Source organism: Heterocephalus glaber, unplaced genomic scaffold, assembly GCF_053883595.1.
Source record: "Heterocephalus glaber isolate CG9 unplaced genomic scaffold, H.glaber_assembly_v1.0 deba00001688, whole genome shotgun sequence".
Classification (NCBI taxonomy): domain Eukaryota; kingdom Metazoa; phylum Chordata; class Mammalia; order Rodentia; family Bathyergidae; genus Heterocephalus; species Heterocephalus glaber.
The window spans coordinates 906,635-930,145 of record NW_028258413.1 but is presented as its reverse complement, the minus strand read 5'-3'; the positions used below and the strand labels follow the sequence as shown (position 1 = coordinate 930,145).

General features: G+C 46.6%; 2 protein-coding genes across 9 annotated transcripts in view; one reads left to right on the top strand and one right to left on the bottom strand.

The window, feature by feature from the left end:
• Positions 1 to 4,442, top strand: part of Ap1ar (adaptor related protein complex 1 associated regulatory protein) — a 28,889-nt gene extending 24,447 nt beyond the window's left edge. For 4 of the 5 annotated variants that reach the window (XM_004867589.3, XM_013066625.3, XM_004867590.4 and 1 more), the window contains 2 exons: positions 657 to 785; positions 2,641 to 4,442. In XM_004867589.3, coding sequence (XP_004867646.2) covers positions 657 to 785; positions 2,641 to 2,906 — 395 coding nt within the window. In that variant the 3' untranslated portion in view covers positions 2,907 to 4,442. Of the gene's footprint in view, positions 1 to 656; positions 786 to 1,994 lie in introns of all 5 variants that reach the window. The other variant, XM_021246575.2, reaches the window with a different exon arrangement.
• The window catches only part of Tifa (TRAF interacting protein with forkhead associated domain), a 50,982-nt gene that overhangs the window by 25,300 nt on the left and 2,171 nt on the right, over positions 1 to 23,511 (bottom strand). The window contains exons 2-3 of one of the 4 annotated variants that reach the window (XR_015446373.1): positions 13,551 to 23,511; positions 1 to 9,818 (exon numbers count right to left, since the gene is read on the bottom strand). The exon at positions 1 to 9,818 is cut by the window's left edge and continues 24,316 nt beyond it. Coding sequence is in view for 2 of the 4 variants with exons in the window: in XM_004867594.4 (XP_004867651.1) it covers positions 9,142 to 9,699 (558 nt within the window). In the remaining 2 variants the exon portion in view is untranslated. The other 3 variants (XR_015446374.1, XM_004867594.4, XM_087198716.1) reach the window with 3 other exon arrangements.

Sequence of the window (23,511 nt, the reverse complement as noted above, 5' to 3'; positions counted from 1 at the left end):
TATGTCACATTAAAGAGAGAACTGGAGACCCTGGCTCTTTCTGTAGAACTTTTTCCCTCCTTTTGTATTGCCCAGCTAAGTTAATTAAGTACTTATATAGTGAGGCACAAGGACTGCCTCAGGCTGTTTTTATAGATCCCTGATAGGGAGTCAAGTACTCCTTTTTCCATTTCTAGGTCACAGCAAGGGAGGTGGGAGGAAGGAGTACAAAAATGTACTTACTTTACTTACTACAAATTCATTTATAAAGCTGAAATATTCAAGTTTCAAAAGTTGCAGCTGCTACCTCCTCTGCTGCTGGGTAGTGGAAGCATAGGAATGGTTCCTTTTGAAAATACCAGCCGCCTTTCATGTGTTTCATCCGTTTTAGTGTTTGTTCTTTGTCCTTTGTAATTGGCTAATAAAAGTATTACCTGGATCATCATATTTGAAAAGCTTATAATTCAATTAAATTTGCATGTTTATTCTTAGATGGCCAAAAAAGGCCTTTATACTGTTCCTACCAGAAACATACCAATGTAATGACTTCAGTAATTGTTTCTTTTGAAGTCAGAAAGCATAGTAATATTTGGAGAGATAGTTACTGCGAAAGAAAATAGCTTTGTGGTGAACAAGTAGCAGTAACAACATTTAATTATGTCTGGGGTGTGTTCTAGGACTCTCCTCAGATGCCACAGCACTGACACCAAATACAGAAAGCAGCAGTGACTTAATGACCAAGACAAGATCCACCAGTGGAAATGACGACAACACGTCCTTAGACCTGGAGTGGGAAGATGAGGAAGGTATTTTAGAATTCACACTTAGCTGAGAAGGCTAATCTGTGCGGATTTATGTAAATCTCCTGTATTTAAACGGAAATGAATGAAAAATAAACCTAAAAATTGTCCTACACTGTTAATTGTATTAGTAATTATCATTTGTTAATAAATTGTTTGACTTTTAATATTTCTGGAGAGTTAGAAAATAAATGTTAAGGTTTTTTTCTGATCCCCTCATGACATTACTCAATATGAGAGCATATTGCCTTGTGGGCAGAGGAAGCCAAAGTTGGTTACCTGGGTTCATCCTAAATGAGCAATTTTATTGTTAGTGATTTTGGTAGGACAAATGTCATTATTCAGATATGAGTTTTAATTTTAGCTGGTATGTCTTCCTAGCTATACATTACTTAAGTTTCTAAACCACAGTTTATTCATTGTGAGAAGGCAAGAATAAATCTACCTTAAAGGATAACTCTTCACTGTTATGTATATTTAGTGTCTAAAGTTGCTTGGCATATAATAACCAATTAAACAATATTTGACTGAATAAGAGAAAGAATATCGTGAAGATAGGCAGCCAGTACAGGGTGTTGCACTATTAAGTACGCGAAATTGTAGCTAATCTGTTTTGTTTTGCTTGGTGTTTTTAAGGCTGTTTTACAGAATGGGGCCCAGATTTTCATTGTCGTGATAAGAAATAGGAAATTGAACAAGGAAGATTATAGAATATAAAACTTTCAGAAAAATAATAAGCATTAAATATTTCATAGACTCCTGAGGTGGAGTGGCCCTTGGATGTCCTGTAGTCGTGCTCATTTGTTTATCAGGAAAGAAATGGATTCAGGGAACTTAGATGCCTTTATCAGAGAAATCCACTTTCTTCATTCTTCTCAGTTAAACACCGTTTTTCCAGTCCTGTACTTACTTCTTACATATTTGGGTCCCAGTCATCCATCTTAAATTTATTCTGATAAATTTTACTTTGGGCCAGGGATTTAGCCCAAAGGGGATTTAGGGGTTCCACCGCCTGCCTCACAAGCGCAAGGACCCGAGTTTGATCCCCGGTACCAAAAAATAAATAAAATTTTACTTTACCCCCAGTTGATTTATGTTCAGAATTAGATGTAGAACAGGTTCCTCTAAAAACATCTGGATTCTTATGGTACAGTTAGGGTACGATGAGGGCATGGGCTTTGCCACGAGACTAAAAGAATTAAATTCTCACTCCAGGGCTGGAATGCAGCTCAGCGATAGAGACTTCCTTCCTACACATGCACAAGGCCTCAGCTCGATGCCCAGCTCCACCAAGAAGGAAGAGAAGAGAAATTCTTACCCTGTACTTTAGAGCTCTGTGACATTGCACAGATCTCTGCCCCATTCCTCAGTCTAAAGTGGGTTAATGGAGCTACTGTAGTCACCAGGACCAAATCAGCTGGTGGATGTGAAGAGCGAGCAGTATTAATAGGAGCCCATGCATGCTGGGAAAGCCTGTGTTGTCATCACCAGGGTGACTATCATTCTCTGGGAACTGCGGTCAGTCATCATCTGGGTAGGGAAGGACTTTGGCAGACAAACCAATTCAGCCATAGAAGACTTAATAGCATTTGAAAACCTCAATCCACTCTGTTTGGTTCATGGCTCTTAAGAAATTTCACTGTGGCCTGTGTTCAGTGTTGCATCAAAACCACCCCTGGGTGAACGCTTACCTTTAATACATCAGAGCTGGACCCCAGCAGCTTCCCCAGAGGGCTCCTTAGGGCTCCAGGACAGAGTCTGAGAATAAAAAGCAGCAGCAACAGCTGCACTGTAACCTGAGAGGGCTTTTATGCAGCGTTTTGTCTTCACAGAGACCTCTCAAACTCTGTTCACATCCTAGGGATGAACAGAATGCTTCCTGTGCGGGAACGCTCCAAGACAGAGGAGGACATCCTTCGGGCCGCTCTGACATCCAGCAGCAGGAAGACCGGAAGTAACCCCACGTCCACCTCGGAGGACTCCAACGGGCTGGAGTGGGAGAACGACTTCGTCAGTGCCGAAGTGGATGACAATGGCAATTCCGAGTACTCCGGCTTCGTAAACCCTGTGTTCGAACTGTCCGATTCTGGCATAAAACAGTCGGACGCCCATCAGCAGATTCGATAGTGTAGAACTGTTTGAGCCTGTTCATCAGTTCTGACCAAAGGTTAAAAACCAACCAGAATGTAGCTGTGGTTGCTGAGCCTTGTGTCGGGGTGAGGAGCCGTGCTGTGAGTGTCCTTTTATGAGAAAGTGTAAGAGTGTAGGATAGATCCGAATTGCTTCAGAATTAAGTGCAATTTTATCATCTGCCTTCTGCATTGTAAGACCAATTTAATGTCATGTTATCAATTAAATTTCTATTAACTCTTTACAGCATCCCTGTTCACTCTTGTAGATTTTCTCATTTTAAAAATCTTTATTAATTTTACTTTGAATGCTTTCCCAAGCCTATTTCTCTATCTATTGTGAAAATCTGACAGTATTTTTTTGTGAATGCTCAGCAGATGTGAAGGGAGCGTGAGGAGGGATTGTCAGGTTCAGACTTAGGACAGTTTCCCTTTCCTACCAGTGTTTATTCTAGGACTTCTTAGAATTCTGTTCTCTAATAGGAAGCACAATTGATTTGAGTAGATGACCTAAGAAATGCTGAAGGATCACTTTCTTTCTCATTTGTTACATATGCTAGTATGATGATACCGATTCAGTCTGAACAAAATATCAAAAATAATAAGCTTTCAGAGTTTGAACATTTTAAGTCGGTAATAATAAATATTTTTAAAATCCATTTAGGATTTATACTTCTTTTATATGCAAATATATTGATTTTAAATTGATATATTAAGTTTTCAGGTGTCATTTTTTTACTTCTGTATTTCCAGTGAGTGATCTTAGAAAGATTTCACACAGAACATTATTCTCTGAATGACTTAAGAAAGGAAAATGTAAAAAGGTAATACGGGTATTTCAAAGTAAATAAAAGCCTTTCTGGTATGAAAGGCCCTGATTTATTACACTCTCCTTTGCCTTGGAGCACGAGGTGCTCTGAGGGGTGGAAGCAGCGTGTCACTACGTATAACTGCATTTTGTGATGGAAATTCAGCTCTCTTTGCCCTGAAGTTTACGCATCGATAGGAAAGTGGAAGATGTGAAACACCCTAACTGCTTTCCTTGATTTTGCTGAGGATTGAGTGTGAGTTTAGTTAGCCAACTCTTTCTGTTTTCCTTCTCTTGCAACAGTGACAGTGCATGTTCTCAAAAATACAGGACGGTCCAGAAATAAATGGTAATTTAAAGTTCTTGCTGTATTAAAAAATCACATGGACTTTCAATATTTGAACTGCTAGGCAATGACAACTGTAGTTTTATTTTGTCCTTTTTTTAATCTCATAGAAATAAATGACACTTTAATATGTAAATACAGTAACTAGCTAATGCTGTTATTTATGTCAACTTAAGTTGCAGCTGTGTCCCTGGAAACCCTTAAAGGTTCTCTGTCCACATTGCCTGTGTGATGCTTTCTAAGGTTTATATACATCAGATGTATATTTTTGGTTGGCATAAGCTACTATTGTAATTGTTTTTGGTTCATAAAGAATTTTCTGATGGAATGGTAACTTCTCAAGGACTGTGAATAAACACATTTTTACATTTAAAAATAAATTAGTTATTACTGGTTTAACTCTAAAAAATGCAGATATTGTAACTCCAGACTTCTTCTTTTATTAAGTCTGATGTGAAACCAAAGGAGTAAATCAGGAAAAGATGTTGGAACTAAACTTGAAAATGTGTTCTGTTTAGTGAGATACACCATGAAGGCTCTGCTTTAGGTTTATAAACTAGAACTATTTCTTCAGCAAACACTGGGTTGGGATTAGAGACGTTGCAGTGAAGTTACCGCCCGAGACCCCTGCTCTTCCGCTCGCCGTTCTGTGTAGAAAGACTCGGGCCAGCAGGCAGCCACTCCAGGCGGGCAGAGCTCACGCCGGCTGCTGGGGACCTGCTGGGGACCGGGAGGCCTCTCCCGCCGGACTGGCGCTCGGCCCCGGGGAGGGACGGAGGGCGGGCGGCCGAGGGGGGCGGCGCCGGAGGAGCAGGCCGGCAGGCGAAGGCCCTGCCAGTCTGGTGCGTTCCGTGCCTGCTGACCCGGTCAGAGCTGCGTTTCCAGAGGTGGCAGAGCGGGGTGCAGCACTCCCAGTGGGACGTGTGGGGCTCTGGCCACGGCGGCTGCAGAAATTGAGAGCAGATTTAGAGGCAGGCTCAACAGGGCTTTCACAGTCAGCTGAGGGTGGGACATCCGGCCCACTCAGGGGAGCTGCCCGGCGTTCATGGGCAGCCGCCTCTGCTGCACCCTCAGGCCGCCCGTGACTCAGTTACTCACTCCGGCTCGGGCCCAGATCCAGGCTGTGGTTCCTCCGGCTCCGAAGCTTCCCTCCCTACTAACCTTTCGCACTGTGTGGCCCCACATCAGGCTCATCGGGGACCCCTGAGGACAGGGGCTGCTGACCACATGCTGTCTGCTGGCTGCTGTCTGCGTGCACAGTGACTCCTGAGGGCCGGCCTCCCTCCTGGGCAGCTATGGAATTGACAGCCGCGGTAGCTGCCTCTCCACGCCCACCCTCGGCTTCCTTCCCACTGACTGGCTGCACTGGCACGGTCGGGTCTGAGACACTGGAGAAAGTCCCGCTGGGAAAGTCCGATGAGGGGCTTGGGAGGCATGGGAGGGAAGGTGTCAGGACGCAGGTATACTCTGCAGCCCAAAGGAGAGGGCCAGGTCCAAGCGTGGGAGTCAGAGGTAGGCCAGCGGCGCTTGGGGGTATATACCAGCTGAGCTCACCCCAAGGAGGTAGGCGGAGGACAGGGCTGACTTCTCTCATGATGGCCAGTGGGGCCTGGGAGCAGAGGCCGCCTGGAGAAGCAATACAAGGGCAACGGGGACCCAGAAAACGTGCAGTCATAGGCACCAGGAAAGAGCAGCCACCTCACCGGAGCTTTGAGAAGACGGTGGCTGGCTGGGCTGCAGCTGCAGGCGGGGGCGTGACGTCTGTGTAGAAGTTGGGTCAATATTGGTTCTGAGTGGTTTGGTTTTGGGGGGTGTTATTTGAGGGTTTTTTGTTTTATTTTGTTTTTTGCTTAAGGACACCAGAAGTGGTACTGCCACAAAAAGGCACGTTGGCCAACGTGGAGTTCCAGCGTTGCACTTCGCTGTGACTGTCCACCCTCAGAGGTGTCTGTTTTATTTGGGCTTTTGAGCAACGATTTCACTGACTGCTCAGCCGTCAGGAGCTGGTTTCTCCCAGGCCTCTCGACAGCCTTCCAGCTATGGCAGAGCTGGAGCCGCTCCTCCCACTGTCATTGCCACAGCTTGGCCGAGTTCCTGCTGGGAGCTGCAGCACAGTGACTCCACAGAGGGGGACAGCGATGAGTGACCAGACTTGGGGACAAGTCAGCGGGACAAGAAGCCCAGCGAGTCCAGCCACACTTCCTAGCGGTCACCCTCAGTCACCACCAGGAATGGAAACTCAGGGTTTCAGTCACGTCACACACAATGAAACAGGCCACACCTGCTATTGTGACAGAGGACAGTTAATACACGGGAGTAAACACGTGTGGAACTGAACTAGCTCAGGGGTCACGAGGATCCCTAATAGTAAGATTGTGGTGAATTTTTCTACAAGACATGCGTGTTATACACATGTGGATAAAATACATTATCTTAAAAGTGACACTTCAGCAAACACATGCTCCATCTCACCTCTGTTGAAACAGTACCACAGAAAAACCAATTCCCAAGGACAAAGGAGTCTTCCGGTGTACGTTTCTCGTGAAATGCTCACATCTTAGCCATGTTGGCTGCTGTCAAACACCAGTACTTCTGTTTGCCACCCCACTGTGGACATTCTCTGAGAAGGTGCTTTTCCTGTCCAAACGCTCGCTGACTGGGGCCGTCTCATAAGATGTGACCAGAGAGTGGACTGACTGCAAGGTGAGCGAGCATGGGACCCACCTGAGCCTTCCCCGGAGCTGCATCCTCTGACGGACCAAGAGCACGGACTCTGCATGCAGAACGGGCCACTGAGGGCAGAGCTGCAGGTGAGTGAACGGCGCCCAAAACCCTCATTCCTCCCTGTGTTGAGACACTTCCGCTGCCCTCAGCCACAGCCCTCGCACTGGGTGGCTATGGCGGAGATCTGGCTTGTGGTCAGTCCACTATTACCCATGGGGACCAGGCTATGAAGTGTTTCTGTCCTGTGGAGAACAAGGTTACTGTTCAGCAACCTTCTCCTTACTTCTCAAGTTTGAAACCTTTTCCGGGATGTACATTGGAGAAGTCATTATTCTGTGTGAACATGTATCACCTAACACACTGTTTGGGTTTGGTAGCAATGACACAGGAATTCCTTAATATTAAAACTTTGTAATTTAATCAGTAATCCAGCCTCAAAGACAAGAAACAGAAGTGAAAATTCTTCCAAAGTGTGACACTACCTACACATTAACATACATTCTCTTCTCTCACCAGCAGCCTCTAAGGAGAAACTCTGCCATAAGCAATTCTGACAAGCTGGGTGGTCTGGTTTGTAAACCCTCAAGCAGGAGGCTACCATGCTAGGAGGGACTATTAGTTTCCTAATCCTGCGTCAACAAACTGCTGCAGGTTCGTGGCACAAAACAACATACTGTATCATCTTAGACCCGGAACCCAGGCCTCCCTGACTGGAGTCTGGCAGACTCAGCCTCCTGTTGGGGCTCGGTCTCCCCCAGTGTCCCAAGGTCCTGGCACATTTTCCAGCTCGGAAGTGGCCCGCACTCTGGCCCCAGCCTCCCTCCTGTCTCCAGAGTCTGCGCAGCAGCTCAGTCTTCATCACGCTTCATGCTGACATCTCCTTCGGCCTCTCCCGCTTCAAAGACCATGGGCTTGGCTGGTCCACATCAGCCAGGGTGGCCGCTCAGTTTCAAGGTCGACTGAGGAGCAGCACTGAGCCCAGCACAGCCCTAATTCCCCTCTCTGGGAGACACTGCGCTGGGTGCTAGAGGTTGGCACAGGAACACCTGGATGCTGCTGGGGAGGCCAGCTATCCTCTGCCTACCCAGGAAGAGGCCAGGAGGCCAGACTTAGACCCAGAAGTGTCTGTCATCCAGGCCACTGTGCATAGGAATGAGCAGTCCCGGATGGGAGAGGGAGGCTGAGGGGCAGATGTCACACGTACAGCCTGGGAGCCCGATTGTCTGAATCAAGAAAAGGTAAAAGACCCGAGTTCGATCCCCAGTACCAAAAAAAGAAAAAAGAAAAGGCTGCCGGGCATGGTGACCCACACCCACGATCCCAGCTCTTGGGAGGTGGAGGCAGGAGGAGCACTACAAATTCCAGACCAGCCTGGGCTACACAGTGAGTTCAAAGCCAGCCTGCACTACACAGTGAGACCCTGTCTGCAAAAGCAAAACAAACAAGAAAATATATACATATAAAAGATTTACTGGGGCTAACATTCATTTGGTTAAGAGGCTGGGAAGTTTATTAACTTATTTTAGAAAGGTTGTTACCAAATTTTAGTTTGTTTGTTTGTTTGTTTCAAAAGAAGATGGATTTCTTATAGTAAGCAGAAAATTCAATTTACTTGGAAAATTATACAGGCAGCTTCACTGCTAGTGCTAGAACTCAACATAACTGAAGTATAATCATTCTTATTTATGTAGCAATCAGTAATATTCATTTTAACTTCACAAAAATTAGTTGAGTGAGAATCTTTTAAAGACAACTGTATTAGAAGCTAAACTTTTAGAAATATTTAAGCATGTATTATAAATATTCACATTTACTTACATAGAGCCCCATTAGAAACAGAGGGATAAGCAATTAAACTTTAACTTTATTATGTGCCTGGATGTTAAAAATTGAATTCATGAAATTTTAAAGTTATGTAAAACACAAAAATCAAATTTGGTAAGAAAATAATCCTAGTCAAAGTGGTTCTTTACAATGTTTAAGTATTAGTTTTAGGTACTGAAGAGAGCCTAGAAGAGATGTCAGTTTAGGGATAAGCTCTATCATTCCACAGTGAAAATTACGGACTTCTCAAGCAGTCTCCCAGTGAGCCGCTGTGATACAGAGCTGCAGGCGCCACCCCAGAGCGGCTCTGGAAACCAGGGGCTGCTCTGAGACAACACGAAGAGATGGGCGGGGACGGAGGCCGAATGCAGCAGCAGCAGAAGGCACAACCCTAACAACGCAGCTCCCGCCCCTTGCAGATGTGCGCGTCCTCGGAGACCAGCAATGCAACGGGCCGCCCGGCGGGCCACTCTCAGACTTCCTGCTCAGCGTGACAGACGCCAGCTCTCGACGTCGCCTCAGACCCCGGGCTCACCACTCATTTTCATCCATTTCTGTGGGGAAAGAGCTCTGCGTGGAGCCAGATGAGAAGTGGCCGTCCTCCGGCACGGGGCTCTGTGCTGGCCAGCTGATTTCTTGCAGGAGGGGTCTTGGGGAAGAAATAAACTGGGTTTCAAAAGACTCCAAGGACTCCCCATCTTCCTTCTCCAGCAGGAACTGGTACTCCCCGAACCGGACCATGCACCGGTAGGGCAGGTGCATCTTGTTGAGGTAGCCCAGCTCCTGGCTGTCCACAATCAAGCTGGTCTTCCTGCTCAGATTTTTAATCTCAAAGGAAAGAACGGAACTATTGAAGTGCTTAAACGGATGCAAAGAAAACTGCACTCTGGATGCCTGCTTGTCCTGGAAAATATAATGACAGGTGCTGGAATTGCGTCCAAATTTCACCACTTCACTGGAAGGGAGTTTCTCCCTCTTGGAAAAATTGATTGATTGAAAAATTCCCCTCTGCAACTGGCTGGGATGGTAAACAGTCAGCTGGAGACAAGTGACTGTCTCCTCCGTGTCAGCATCCTCAAAACTGGACATGATGTCCCGGAGAGCAGCCTGCGACAGCAGGCCACCAGTCAGCTCACACCCACACTGTGCGCTGAGAGCTTCGCTGCTGATATTTGGACGAAAATCTTCTGACAGGTGATTTGTTTAGACTTTAAGAAAACAATACGTAGAATATGTTCAATTAACTAATAAATGTGTGAAATTTTATACCAAGCCCTTTTCCTTACTTTTTTTTGCAGTACTGGGAACTGAACTAAGGGCCTTTGCACTGAGCTACATCCCAAGCATTTTAAATTTTTGTTTATCTTGAGATAGCGTCTTGCTAAGTCACTAAGTTGTCCAGGCTGGATAGAACTGGCCGTCCTCCTGCCTCGGCCTCCCAGGGGCTGGAATAATAGGTGTGTGCCACCACACCCAGGTTCTCTTAATCTAGCTCTAGTTGGAGCATAGAACCATATGGGTGACCTGGATGACAGCAAGGAATGATCACTGACAAGAGCAATGGAGGAAAGCAGCAGGAAGCCACAGTTCCTCTTCCATTTAAACACAGCAAACTGGGCCCAGGAAATAGGACAGTTACACCTTTAAAAGAAAATCAGGAAATAAAGAATCTCTTTGGCTCAACCTCACATAAAGAAAACCTACAGTTTATTAATCACCTTACAATGAGATTATCAGAAACTGCAAAACCTGGTTAAATAAGAAATTTAAAAGTTATAAACAAATAATTGCAGCATTTATCTTATATCCTTAGATTTCTAATCTGTGAATGATTTAAACTACTAAATGCTTTTAAACAGTTATCATATTCTATAATTTTTAAATTTAGACATTGCATTCTTTGAAAACATGCTTTAAAACTGGTAAATACCACAATCTGTACATCTGGCACTGCGGTGACTTGTTTTTGTCAGTGGTTTCTAGACACCCGGTGGCCATAACCACAAGCATCTCCGTCCAACTGCCGCTTGGCACAGCCCATGCCGGCCGGCCCAGGCGCCCCCTCTGCTTTGTGACAAGACCTCGGTGGAGCAGGCACAGCACTGTACTGGGGGAGAATTCGTTCCCAAGGTCTCTGTGAAGTTCTATGACACAGAGCTGCCCACTGAAAACGAATTTAGTTCTAAAACTGCAGGCATCTGATTGAAAACTTCAAACATTAAAAAGGATTTAAAAACCAGACTCTTCCCCCACCCTAGCCCTTTGTCTTTCTCTCCTACTACAAATGTTGCTTTAACCTTACAGAAAGTTTTGTCACACAAGCATTATGTACACACACACATACACACATTCTCTACAGAGAGAAAAATTTTCTTACACAAGTAAAAACATACTATATTTAGTTCCTCATTGTTCAGTTACTAGCGGATATGGATGTGCCCTCCATACCTGCATGTGAGTGGGCCTCACTCCTTAGTGCACACACAGAAGTGCCTTCATCCAGTGTGGCGTCACACCCGGACTGAGACCTGCTACCCTGTGCTTTGCTGTCCCTGAATGACTCTAACCGTACGATTCCATTACAGATGTTCATCCAGAACCACAGTCTCACATGAGGTTGATCTGTAGTCTTGTTTTTTGTTTGCCATCCATATTAGATGTTGGTATAAAAACTATGCTGGCTCAAACAGAGCAAAAAAATATTTTCTTTCCCTTTCTATGACTGCTGCTATTTACTTTTGGTTTGGTTTGGTTTGGTTTTTGTTTTGGTTTGGTTTTGGTACCAGGGATCAAACTCAGGTCCTTGCGCTTTTGAGGCAGGCAGCAGATATTTAATTTTAAAATACAAACTTTCCTTCTGTTTTACAAAGCTTTGCTGCTAAAAAAAAAAAAAAAAAACACTGTTTATTCAATTATTCAATGAATGGCAAAGCTAAGCAAAATTTCTTTTGTCTTGATTTGGAAATAGACTTTTATTTTTAATTTACATTCACTGTATATTCTTGGACATTATTAGATCATTTTGGACTACCTAAGAGACATCTCACTATAGAACAGTTACAGGAAAAGTGAGGGGATACTCCATAAATCTGTGCCAGGCATGGTCAAAATGACTATGAAACCAAACCAGCAAGAATTGACATACAATGGACAATCTGTGCAATGCTGTCATCTGAAGACACCTGAACAGTGATAATAAAGTCTCACCGTTCAAGAAGCAGGCAGCATAAAAGAGAATAATTATAATAAGCTCAGGATGATACAATCAGCAATCGACAAGAAAAGAATTGGCTGTTGGCAATTTCCACTTTTCTCCTAGGTTTTCCTGTTTGTTACAAAATTTTCCACAGTAAGCATGTGTTATACTTACAATAAAAAACCTAAAACAAGAACATTTGCTGTTAACAAGCAAAGAGCCTAAAAAGGAAGCAGAAGGACCTGTCAGCGGTCACCAGAGGGGTCTGGGCTATGCTGCCCACATTCTCGCTCATGCCCAGGGTCCAAAAGGGAACCAGACTAAAACCCAGGGTGCGCTCTGGACATGCAACAGCTATACCTGGGCTCGGGAGTTTATAATTTGATCTTTTAAGCAAATCCATCAGCCAGAAAATTGTCCCTATACAGATGCCTGCCACCCAGGAAAGATACATCACCCACTGTGCTGGGAAAAGCATAGCACTCTGGTTTGTAAATCAGGGGCTATGAGCATCCTGGTGTGAGTTAATTCTGAGGATTTGATGACCCAGGGTGTGATTTTAGTTCCCAACTGGGACTCCTTCCGACAAACACTGAAGTTAATCTTCATGTCACCATGAATGGGGAAGCAGCAGTTCAGCCTGGGGCGGAAGACGGACGCGTGAAGGACCTAGAAGGTGAGAGAGTAAATCGGGCCTCCTTCCCTTCCCTCTCTGGCTCATTGGTTACTGCACTCTGAAGTAACAGGAGCTGACAAGCGACTCTCCTGTCTTATGGGTAGGGAATGACGGCAGACACTCCCACTACTCACAGTACCCCTTTCATCCACCAGGCACCGTGCGAAGCTCTATACGATCTTTTATAATCTTCAAAGCAGCGTTCGAGCCACCACTTCACAGGTAAGGAGCGAAATCTCAAATGACGGCCACCATCACAGACACAGTGTCAAAACCAGGACCCAGACTTACATGTCCCCTCTCTCACTACTACAAGTACGCTGCTAAGCATCAGGCTTCTGTGAACATCACCCGTCCTTCAATCTATGTGCGGAAATCCAATCAAGGGCCTGGTACTCACTAGTAACTGTGGTGGGAAGGGGGAGAAGCCCGAAAGCTCAATAAACCAGGATCTTTGGCCTCAAGGCATTTGGATACTGATCTATTTGTTCCACAAAATTCCCAGCCTTCACAAAGTCCCTCTAAAAACTGGCCCGACTCCCTGGCATTTCAGCATGGTTAGTAGAAAAATAGAAGACAGAAACTAACAAATAGCTAAAATAATAAATGTGAGATCGGTGGATTTCAAAAACAAAAGCCACCCGTGTGCAGAGGTTCAAAAAGCCTCTTGAAAACTGTCGACCGTACACAGCACAGTGGTAAGAGGGGTGCCTCTGGGGGGAGCAGGGAGCAAGCTTTACTTGTACTGCGCACTCAATTGCTGAGGGATTTTACGCCAGGTGCATTAAGAACTACCGAACACTGAACAGTTAGCCTTTACACAATCGCACGTCACTGCGTCTTCCGTGGAGAGTTATAAAGTATCACTGGACGGGACTGATCCAACTCGCACGGCTGAAGCGCCGACGTCCTGAGGTGGGACGCGCGCGTACGGAGGGAAGCACAGCGGCGGGCGGCAGACGCGGAACGGACACAGGTCCGCAGCGGGGGCCGCGTCACCCGGCAGCCTCCGGGGTCAGGGCAGCAAACCCCGCTCCCGGCGCCGGGCGTCTGCAGGCGTCCACTTACCGGGGCTCGGGGCCCGGGGCCCGGGGCCCGCGCTTCCGACGCTCAGGGGACCAACGGTCGGGCGCGCGGATCCCTCCGGTGCAAACCCGGCCGCCGGCGGGGAAGCGGAGTGCGGAGAGGCCGGCGCCGGAGGCCGGGCCGGGCCGGGCACAGCTGCTGCGGGCTCGCTTCTAGTGTCGCCCCCGCCCGGTCCACCGCGCTGCCCCGGGACCGGAAAGCCCCAGAGGGCAGGGAGTCCTCCGCCCGGATCGGCGGGACGCGGGCGGCCTCGCCTCGGAGGCGTCGGGCAGGAGGCGCCCGGCTCTGCTCCTCGACCCCGCGCGGCCGGGCTCGGGACGCCGGTGTAGGGGAGGGGAGGGGCGGGGCGGGGCCGGGAGGGGAGGGGCGGGGCCGGGAGGGGCGGGGCGGGGCCGGGATCCGCCAAGCAACGCTGGACTAGGCGCGCTTGCCACCGTCGGACGAGTCTCTCAGCGTGACAAGCTTTTACACTTGAAGCACTCCCTGTGCTGCTGCACCGCCCCTTCAGGCTTGGGAACGTGCACGCTGATCCCCAGGCCGTGGCACAGACGCCCCCTTGTGCGGACTCTGCCCCTCCCAGAGCCCTGGGGGTCGCTTCCGGCCCGGAGCGAGCGGCGCAAACCTTGCTGCTTCCCCACCTGACACCTGGCGGCCAAGTGGCAGAGATGGAGGGGCGCGTCTGCTTGAAGGCAGATCCCCAGAAGTGTGGGATTGTGTTCGTTAATCATCAGCATTTATTATTTCAGGTCGGGAGCGAGACAGCCGGGTACCTTCCCGGCAAGGAACAGTAAAGCAGGTGGGAGATGAGACATTCGACCTGGTCATGCCAATAAAGTCTTGCAATCAAATAATGATATCAGAAATGGAATTTCCTCTCTTCAGCCTTGAAAACTAAATCAAATAAAATGCTTTATAAACTACAACGGATCAGGTAGGCGGGTGTTATTAATAACATCAATGGAGGGAACACAGTTGCTAAAATACGAGTCTGGAGATCGTTCTTTCTCGGTTTCTATGGGAGGGCGATCAGTCCTCGGACTGCCGAGAAAGGGGAACTTCGAGGGCGAAGAGCAAAGACAGCAGAGACCTGAGTCGTCTCAGAGCACGTGGGGGCGCAAGGCCAGTGCCTCAGAGTTGGCAGACGGGGCTCGGAGCTGGGCACACACAGTAACCGGAGGAGCAGCGGGTGGCGAGGCAGCAGTGGTCCTAGGACAGTGAGGCGCTCACAGGGTCTCTGGCACGAGGCTCTCTGAGGAGGACCAGAGGGAGAGCATTCTAGCAATAGTGGGTGGGATGGCTTCAGCTGGACAAGGACTTAGTCCCTCCTCAGGTGAGCCTTTCTTTTTTTTACTACCCGGTTCTCAAAGACCCAGGACGTCTTCAGCCGATGCACTCCTGCCAGTGAGCACCACAGCGCCCGGGAACCGTTGAGGGCTCAGCTGGGACCCAAGGCAAAAGGGAGCCGTGTTCGCGCCTGCCGTAGCTGGCTCGGGCAAGGCGCACCGGCCCTCAGACAGCTGTGGTCACACTTTAATTATGAAATGATTTCCCCCAAAACTGATGTAGAAATGCTCCCCACACATTCCCTCAGATGGTAAACTTGCTTGATTACTAAATGACTCAGAAGGAGACCTAAATAAGCTTTATTTCTATATTGCAATCTAATCTCAGTAACAGTTGCTTCCATCTGATAGCTGGTTAAAGATAAGGATCCTAAAACTGAAAATGGCCTGTGGGAACTGAGACACTGACAAGGCAGGAGAGCGCATGTGAGAAGTGTCCCTCCCCAGCGCTTGGGGGTTGGCAGCTGCCTGGTTAGCTGTCCCTGACCTGCTCATTTCCTCTGGAATAATTGGGTGTGGTGACTCCTGCATCTTGTCTGCCTGGGTTTTGGGGAAACTGACAGAAAGACTAGAAAATGTCAAAAAATTGAATAGGGCCAGAGCCACAGTGAAATGTGCCTATTTCTTTCTGTCATTTCAGTTTCTTGAATTTTCAGATCCCCAGGATGCGTTTCACAGGAGAAGAGATTTTAGATCACTCACATCTAAATGAGGCAAATAAAGGACCCTGTGCTTTATTGCCATTCCTGTTTGTATAGAGCCATTAAGAATGGCTATTTTTACTAAATGAAGAGGCCACCTTACAGATTTACAAATTTATTTTTACCAAGGTTAAAGTTTAAACACATTGAGCAATGCTAGCTTTCATGGAAAACTATGGACCTCATGCTTTGATCCTGAACATGTCTGTACTGGACAGGAACACGTAGGGCCTTATGCAAGGGACGGTTCCTAAGCAACTGGCCCAGCCCCTGCACAGTCGAGGCAGAGGGCGGGATGCACCGTGCCAGCCAGGCCGCGCCTTTAAACCCCTCTTCCTTGCAGTCTTCTTTTGGAAAGGAACAAAACACTTTTCTGTTGCTTCATCTTGGTTGTCATTTCAACAAACTCATCCATTGGTCCTGAAGGGGCCTCAAAGAGTGACACTTTCTCTGTTACTTAGAGCAGCGCACAGGCAGCCAATACCTCTTGGACCTCAGTGGTTCTGCTACCTTCCCAGGGAGTGAGTGAGGCCTGGGCTGACTGACTCCTCTTGGCACGGCTCTGAGTGACACCAGGCCCAAGAAGCACGGTCAAAACAACTCTTTCGGGAAATGGACACCCCAAAAGTTGGGCGTGGACTGTGTCCCAAGTCGGTACAGAAGAAAACAGCAGGCACGATCTCCTTGGCACAAAAAGGTGGGCTTTTCTGTTTGATCGTGATTGATCGATCATTTAAATTGAAAATAACATAAAATGGTGGGAAGGCATGGGGAAGACGGGAGGGCAGAGGTGGAAATTAAAATGGCCAGAATGTGATATGTTATGTGCCAGTTCCCCAAGATGAAGAGAATTACCATGTATCACAAACATATAGTAATTTTTAAAAACCAAACAGAAAAGAAAATGCCCACATTTCGAAACTTTTCTATCTACCTTTGAACAATCTGACATTTCCAAGCTGTACTGATGTTAAGAAATAAAATTTTGTCTCAGGTCTCCTATTGAGTTGACAGTGTCCCATCAGTAACTGTTCCCCCATCACCACCCCAACCCCATGATACGGGTTCCACATAATTTCTAATTAAGTTATCTGGTTTTGGGGACTACAAAAACAATTTTCCCTGGAAAGAAACTTAATAGTTTTCACATACTTTCTCTAGCTCACAATTAAGACTGTTTATTTAACTTAAAATCAAAAATAGAAGGTTGTTGGGCCGGGATTTAGCTCGGTGGTGCTACCACCTACCTCACAAGCACGAGGTCCTGAGTTTGATCCCAGGTACCAAAAGTATATATATATATGGAAGGTTGTTTGCAGCAATACAATCACACCACATAGAAAAACAAGACAGAGTTGTCTGTCCATGCTGCTTGCTGGTAACAGGGCTGGGTGACAGCCGCTTCTGCTCCCTGTACTCTGTGCCCCTGGACACACCCTGGCATGCCCTGTCCAGCCCATGGAGGCCCTGTGACTCAGCTCACGCTGCCCCACCTCTGTGGAAACTCTTGGAATCACCTGCTACCTCCCTCACCTGGCTCTTTGTCCATGAATCCCAAGAAGAGGGAGGGAAGAAGCCCCGGTGTTTGGATGGGAACCAAGGAAACTCAGTGCAGATTCTGCTTCCGGCCTGAAGCAAGCAACTGTAATGGAGCAGCTCAGACTGGTGGAGCAGAGCTGCAGGGTGCACTGCTGAAGGACAAAGCAAAGCGCAGGTGACAACGCTACCATTTGTGGCTGTAAGTGTGTAACCTTTCTGCAAGGAGAGCTAAGAAATGGGTCTGCTAAGATCCTGAGGTGACAGTAGTGGAGAGGTGGAAGGTGGTGTGGAGGAAACATTTCTCACTGTGCACTTTTCCAGACTGCTGGATTTTGTAACCATTCACACGTGCTTCTCAGTTGTGTGCGCGCGCACACACACACACACACACACACACACACACGGGAGGGGGGGTAATGGGAATTGAGCAGAAGGTTTTCACACTGGGTTACATTCCTAGTCCATCTTCCTTTCTTCTTTCTTTTTCTTTCTTCCATTCACTCTCTGTCTTTCTTTTTCATTTTGAGACACGGTCTCATCAAAGTGCCCAGGCTACACTCAAACATGCAATCCTCCAGCCTTAGCACATGGTCTAAACTTTTTTCTTTTAATTTTTATTAGTGAATCTTTGCAGTGCGTAATGATTACTAGAGAATAGGAGTTGGTACATGTACATAACATATCTTACTTCTTTTTCTGAATCTCTCTCTTCCCCTTCTTCCCCTCTCCCTCTATCTCTTGGTTCTCTTCCCATTTGAAAATTATCTGTTTCCTTTTGTCTATTACTTAGCTTTTATTTTGCTATTTAATTTATTTATAATTTGGGTTTCTCATATAAGAGAAACCATGCAATATGTAAGCCTTTGTGTCTGATTTATTTCACTTAACATTATGATCTCAAGGTGCATCCATTTTCCTACAAATGACAAATTATCCTTCTTTATGGCACAGTAATGCTCCACTGTGTTTAAAGATCATGTTTTCTTCACCCACTTGTCTGTTGATGGGCATTAGGCCACTTCCAAGATTTTGCTATTATGAGTTGTGCCACTGTAAACATGGGTGTGCATGTGTCGCTGTAATGTGATGCCTTTAACTCTTTCAGGAAGACACTAGAAGGGAAATAGCTGGGTTGGATGGAATTTCTAGTTTTAATTTTTTGAGGACTGTCCACACTGATTTCCATAGTGGTTGTACTAGTTCACATTGCCACCAACAATGTAAAGGGGCTGCTTTTTCCCCACAGCCTCGCCAGCACTTGTTATTATTTGATTTCTTGGTGATAGCCCTTCTTTGTGGGGTAAGAGGGGATCTCAATGTTGTTTAATTTTCATTTCTCTAAGGGCCAGATGTGTTGAACATTTTTCATGCTCATTTGTTGGCCATGTACTTCTGAGGAAGCAGGGTCTGCAGGTATGCAGGGAGGTCACCGCTGGGGCTGGAGTTCTCACCAGCGGGCTTTAGTTCGCTGAAGAAAGATGGCCCGGCTGGGTTGGGCTTTATTAGGTGACTTCTTAAAAGGACTGGGCCTCAGTGAAGTCACAGACATGCACTGCCTGATGCCCACGCTGCCCACAGAGGCCTCATACCAGGGAGCTTGGGTGCCAGCGAGGAACTGAGAACAGCTGGCAACAGCTAGAAGAGAATGGGGACCTCAGCCTTCCATCTGCGGTTCTGTCAGCAGCCTGGCCGGGTCCCTCAGCCTCAGTGACCTGCATAGCGCTCAGCTGTGGTGGCTCAGACTCTGACTGACAGCAACCTTGAAGCAGCTGTGCTGTATTGTTGCTCTAAATTCTGTAAGACGTACATACGTACTCTAGTTATGCCATCATTTATTTAAAATGCATCCTTGGGGGTGTGTGCTGAGGGTCGAACCCAGGCACTTCACAATGAACTGCGTCTCCAGCCCTTTTTTATTCTGAGACAGGATCTCACTACGTCACCAGGTTGTCCGGGCTGGGCTCGAATTTCCAGCCCTCCTGCCATAGCCTCCCGCAGTCCTGGGATCATCATGGTACATCTTTGTGGATATATATAATTAAATGGGTACTTTTTAAAGCCTTTTAAGCTACAAAACTTGTGACACTGCATTGCACAACAACAGAAAGCTAACATAGCTGCTTTTGTTAGAGGGTCCCTCTCTGTTATGAGGGCCCCCAGTGGATGCTGGCCCTGTTATGCCCTGTGAAAGCCAGAAATCATGTAAACAGGAAAGAAAAGAGTTTTTGAGAGAGTACATTATTTCTGTCCCTCAAGCCAAGTAACAGTCATGCTCATTGAATCTAAATTTCCTCAAATAGTACCCTTTGTCAGTGTAACTTTCAGTTTTAAAAAACTTTCTTAAATATTATATTTAAGTATTTACATTTTGTGCTTCTCCATTAATTTTTAAAATCTACAAATCACTGGCATTCTAATGTAATAGAATTTTGTGGTACTAATTAAGGAATCATAAAATATACATCCCTTAATTTGTAGCAAATCATTTCTTTCTCTCCTAAAATAAAACAGAAAACGCTGGCTGAGGGAAAGGCCTGTTCTCTATCTCCCCGGTCTGCTTCTCTGTTTGCTCTCACTGCGCCCTGAGGGAAGATGGTTCCGGAAGGCCCCAGCCATAGCCCCACTCCGTCCACCCGTGACACAGTCAGCCTACGCCTCCCACCTGGCCCTCATCCACCCTACCTGCTGTGCCCTCTCACCTCACAGCCAGCCTCCCCACGCAGTGCGTGCTCCGTCTAAACCCTTCCACTTTCCGTGCTGTCAGACAAATCTCCACACTCCCTGGAAGGAAGCACAGGGCCCTCACACCCGAGAGGTGCCTGCTTTTCCAGCTGATTTCTGCCCACTTCCCCAGGACCCGGCTGCAGGTGTGACTGAGGCCGTCGCCTCTGTGCACAGCCTGAGCCACAGCAGCCATGCTAGGCTCCCCACAGACTCACTTCCAACACACTGCTTCATGAACGAATGCTCTCTGTTTGTTCCGGTGTTTTATAATCCAGATTATAGCACCTAGAAAACCAAAACTAATATGACAGGAGAGCAGCTCTCAGTGCATCGTAAGGCGCTGCCTTCATGGGTGTGTATCTCCAGCACTTGTAGCAGGTGAAGCTGTTACTCAATTTCCTGCCCGAGGGACTCTTATCTGGGAAAACTGAAACTCAGCATAAGGTTATAAAGGCGACAGTTTATCTCGCTTTTCCTGCCCGAGGGCCTCAGGAAACCGTCCCGGAGACAGGCTTGCTGCTGTCCAGACAGAGAGGGCAAATGCCTGATTTACAGGCCTCCTCCTTCTTGCATTTCCTTTCAGTATCTTTTCCTCTTTTCCAAGGGTTCAATGCACTCATTAGGGCTCCCGAATGTTCAGTCTTCTCCCCACAAACACTTAATGTTTGACCTTTTTACACACCTACCCCCAAATAGAATTTTAAAATATGGCACAACTCACAGTGAATGCAATCACTGTACACTGCTAACATGTGCTAATAAAAAATTGATAAATGCATACTAAAAATACAAGTTCCTTTTCAACAATTAGAGATTTTCTTGTATTCCTTTATCTCATTAAATATTTATTCCCATTCTACTTCCTGCATGGGATATCCTCCTAATAGAAAATGGTTTGTATGCTTCGCAGTTTTTATCATATTTTATACAATAAAAACATATATAGAGAAATTATTTTTACCTCTTCTGATGATAGGCAGTATTAAAAGCTAAATTATACAAACATTATTCATTCATAACTAATTTAAAAGAAAAAAATCAGGCCGGGGATTTAGCTCAGTGGTTTTGCTGCCTGCTACGCAAGCACAAGGACCCAAGTTCGATCCCCAGTACCAAAAAGAAAAAAGAAAAAATATATTTGATGAATATGAAAAAGAATAAAACTATTATAAATGCATTTTTCAATAAGATTTAAGAAGTTTTAAAAAATTAGTTCAGCCAGGGATTTAGCTCAGTGGTTTCGCCGCCTGCTGCGCAAGCACAAGGACCCAAGTTCCATCCCTGGTACAAAATTAAAAAAATTAGTTCGCGGATGAATGTTATTTATAGTTAGGAAAAACAGTATTCCACAAAATGCATACAGAGAAGAGAGGAACTGCGGTTAGATATAAATAGAACCAAACAGAGCTTCCGTGTAGTTATTTGAGCTTATTCTCAGGTCCTGCATTGAGAACTGCACAGCGATCTCTCAAAGCCATTTCTGTGTCACCCAGCTGTCTCCACTTGATTCTTTCCTTCTGTTTTGCTGGAAGTAGAGTTGGAAACCATCCATCTTGGCAAAGGCTTTGTTACTCAGTTGTTAGAGTCATTCACTGTGTTTCTAGAGAGCTTATGAAAAGCTTTACCGAAACTTATCAAATGGCTACTGATGAAATCCGTTTCCCCTGGAGTAAAGGTCAACACCGCGAGCTCTGAAGGGATTGAGAAAGATGAAATATTGTCTTCCAAAGCATTTTCAGTAAAATGCAAATTGATACACATTAAAAGGTCGTCTCGTGTACTTTTGGTGCTTTTTGGTCAAAGCCTGGAGCAGTCAGGTTCTCCCCAGAAGGACAGATAGTGCCCATCATGTAACCCGTTTCGCCAGTCCTCAGCATCACACCAGGCCTCCTGCCAGGGTTCTCCTAACTTCACGTTCCAGCGCAATAAACTTGCAAACACACGTGTCTCTTCAAGCTCGCTCCTGCACTGAATTCCAAGGTAGAGCATGGAACCGAGCCTTAGCTTGGGTGTCTCCTTACAACAGATCAGAACATGTCATGTCTACTGCTCCTCCCAGACGACCCTTTCCTCACCTCTCAAGGGACTCTCCACGGAGAAGCAGTCCATGCGAGGCCACGTCCTTGCGCTTTCATTCTGAGCAGGGCCCTTGCTGGAGTTGCATTTCTCCCAGAATTCCCCGCACAGGCAGCTCCTGAGGGCGCACCCTGCCCTGCCTGCAGAGCTGCTGCAGTGCAAGTCTGGGACATGGATTGCACAACCCTGTTCTGACGCCAGGACAGGATCTGCCTTCTTTCAGATTCCCTGAAACCAGGCTGCTTATGAGAAACTCTGTATTTCAAGAGGTCCTTCCGGAATGAACTATTTTCAGAGTCAGGTTTGCTGGTCTGCAAGTATTTTTCGTGTTCTTCGAGATAAAAGTGAGTGTCAGCCTTCAAGTAAACATTTGCCGCAGACGTGGGTACAGAGGGTGAGGCCTCGTGCACGCTGAAATATTTCCTCAAGTCGTAGAATACTCATATCATCCTGTTTCCCCCTGTGGTCTTGTCTGCATTTAAATAACTGGAGTTCACCTCTGCCACAGGGAGGAGCAGGGGGCCAGGAAGGGGACAGAAACAGGAGGGAGGGGCTGCCTGCAGTAATCACTGTGAAGAGAAAAAGACGAACCATTTTTATAAGGCTTTAAAGCCCAGGTCCTTGAGTCACAGAGCTTGTCAAACCTGCTGATGAACATCTGACCTCATCTGGCACTGAATCCAGGTGCCTGATGAAAGCACAAAGGAGTTTTGGGATTACTTATGAGAAAGCCTAACCTTGGAACCTTTGCCAGAGTACACAGTCAGTGACCAGAGAACTAAAACTTTTGCAATGGTGTCGGTAATTCGGCAGGAAGCAGATGGATGAAACTGACACCTCATGTACAGGAAGAATGGTCAGCTGCTCTGGGTGTTGACAGCGTTGTGTAGAGAGAAAGCATCTAGAAAAGTCGAATTCCTTGTGTGTCTAGCTAGCAGAGGCCTTCCAGTAAGGTATTTTAGCATTTAAAATTAAGGCTCTAGTTTACTCTACAAAGCCACAAAATTAAACCTTTAAAACTGTTTGGGATTCCCAGGTGGGTAAGGGCGCAGACGAGGCAGGACCAGAAAAGAGGACTTCGTGTCTCAGGATTACAGCATTTCCGTTTGTTATATCCCCTCTAGGTCTTTCCTTCTCTCTACTTTTCTTTGCTTGCTTACTCAGTGCCTTAGATACTCTTACAAGAAGCAACGTCCACGTTTGGTTGGCTGATTCCTGGTCCTTAAAAACATTTTTAATTCCTTCCATGCACCTGCTGTTGTGTCCAAGTCTATACATGAGCTGTAGCATTGTTTCCATGTTTCTTTCTCCTCTGCTCAAACATGACTGACTTTAGAGTGAGTGTTAGCTACTGAACCATGACACCCACGTGACCCACGTCTAGGTGTGGAGCGCCAGCACAGGCGTGTGGAAGGTGTGTCCCCTCTGACAGGGAGGTGTCAGCAAACTCAGCACTGAGGTGACACCACAGACGGGACAAGGGCCATGTCAGGTCTTGTCGCCACTGGACAAGACGACGGACTTCTTTCTCCCCACTTCTCAGCCCCTTCAAACTCTAGC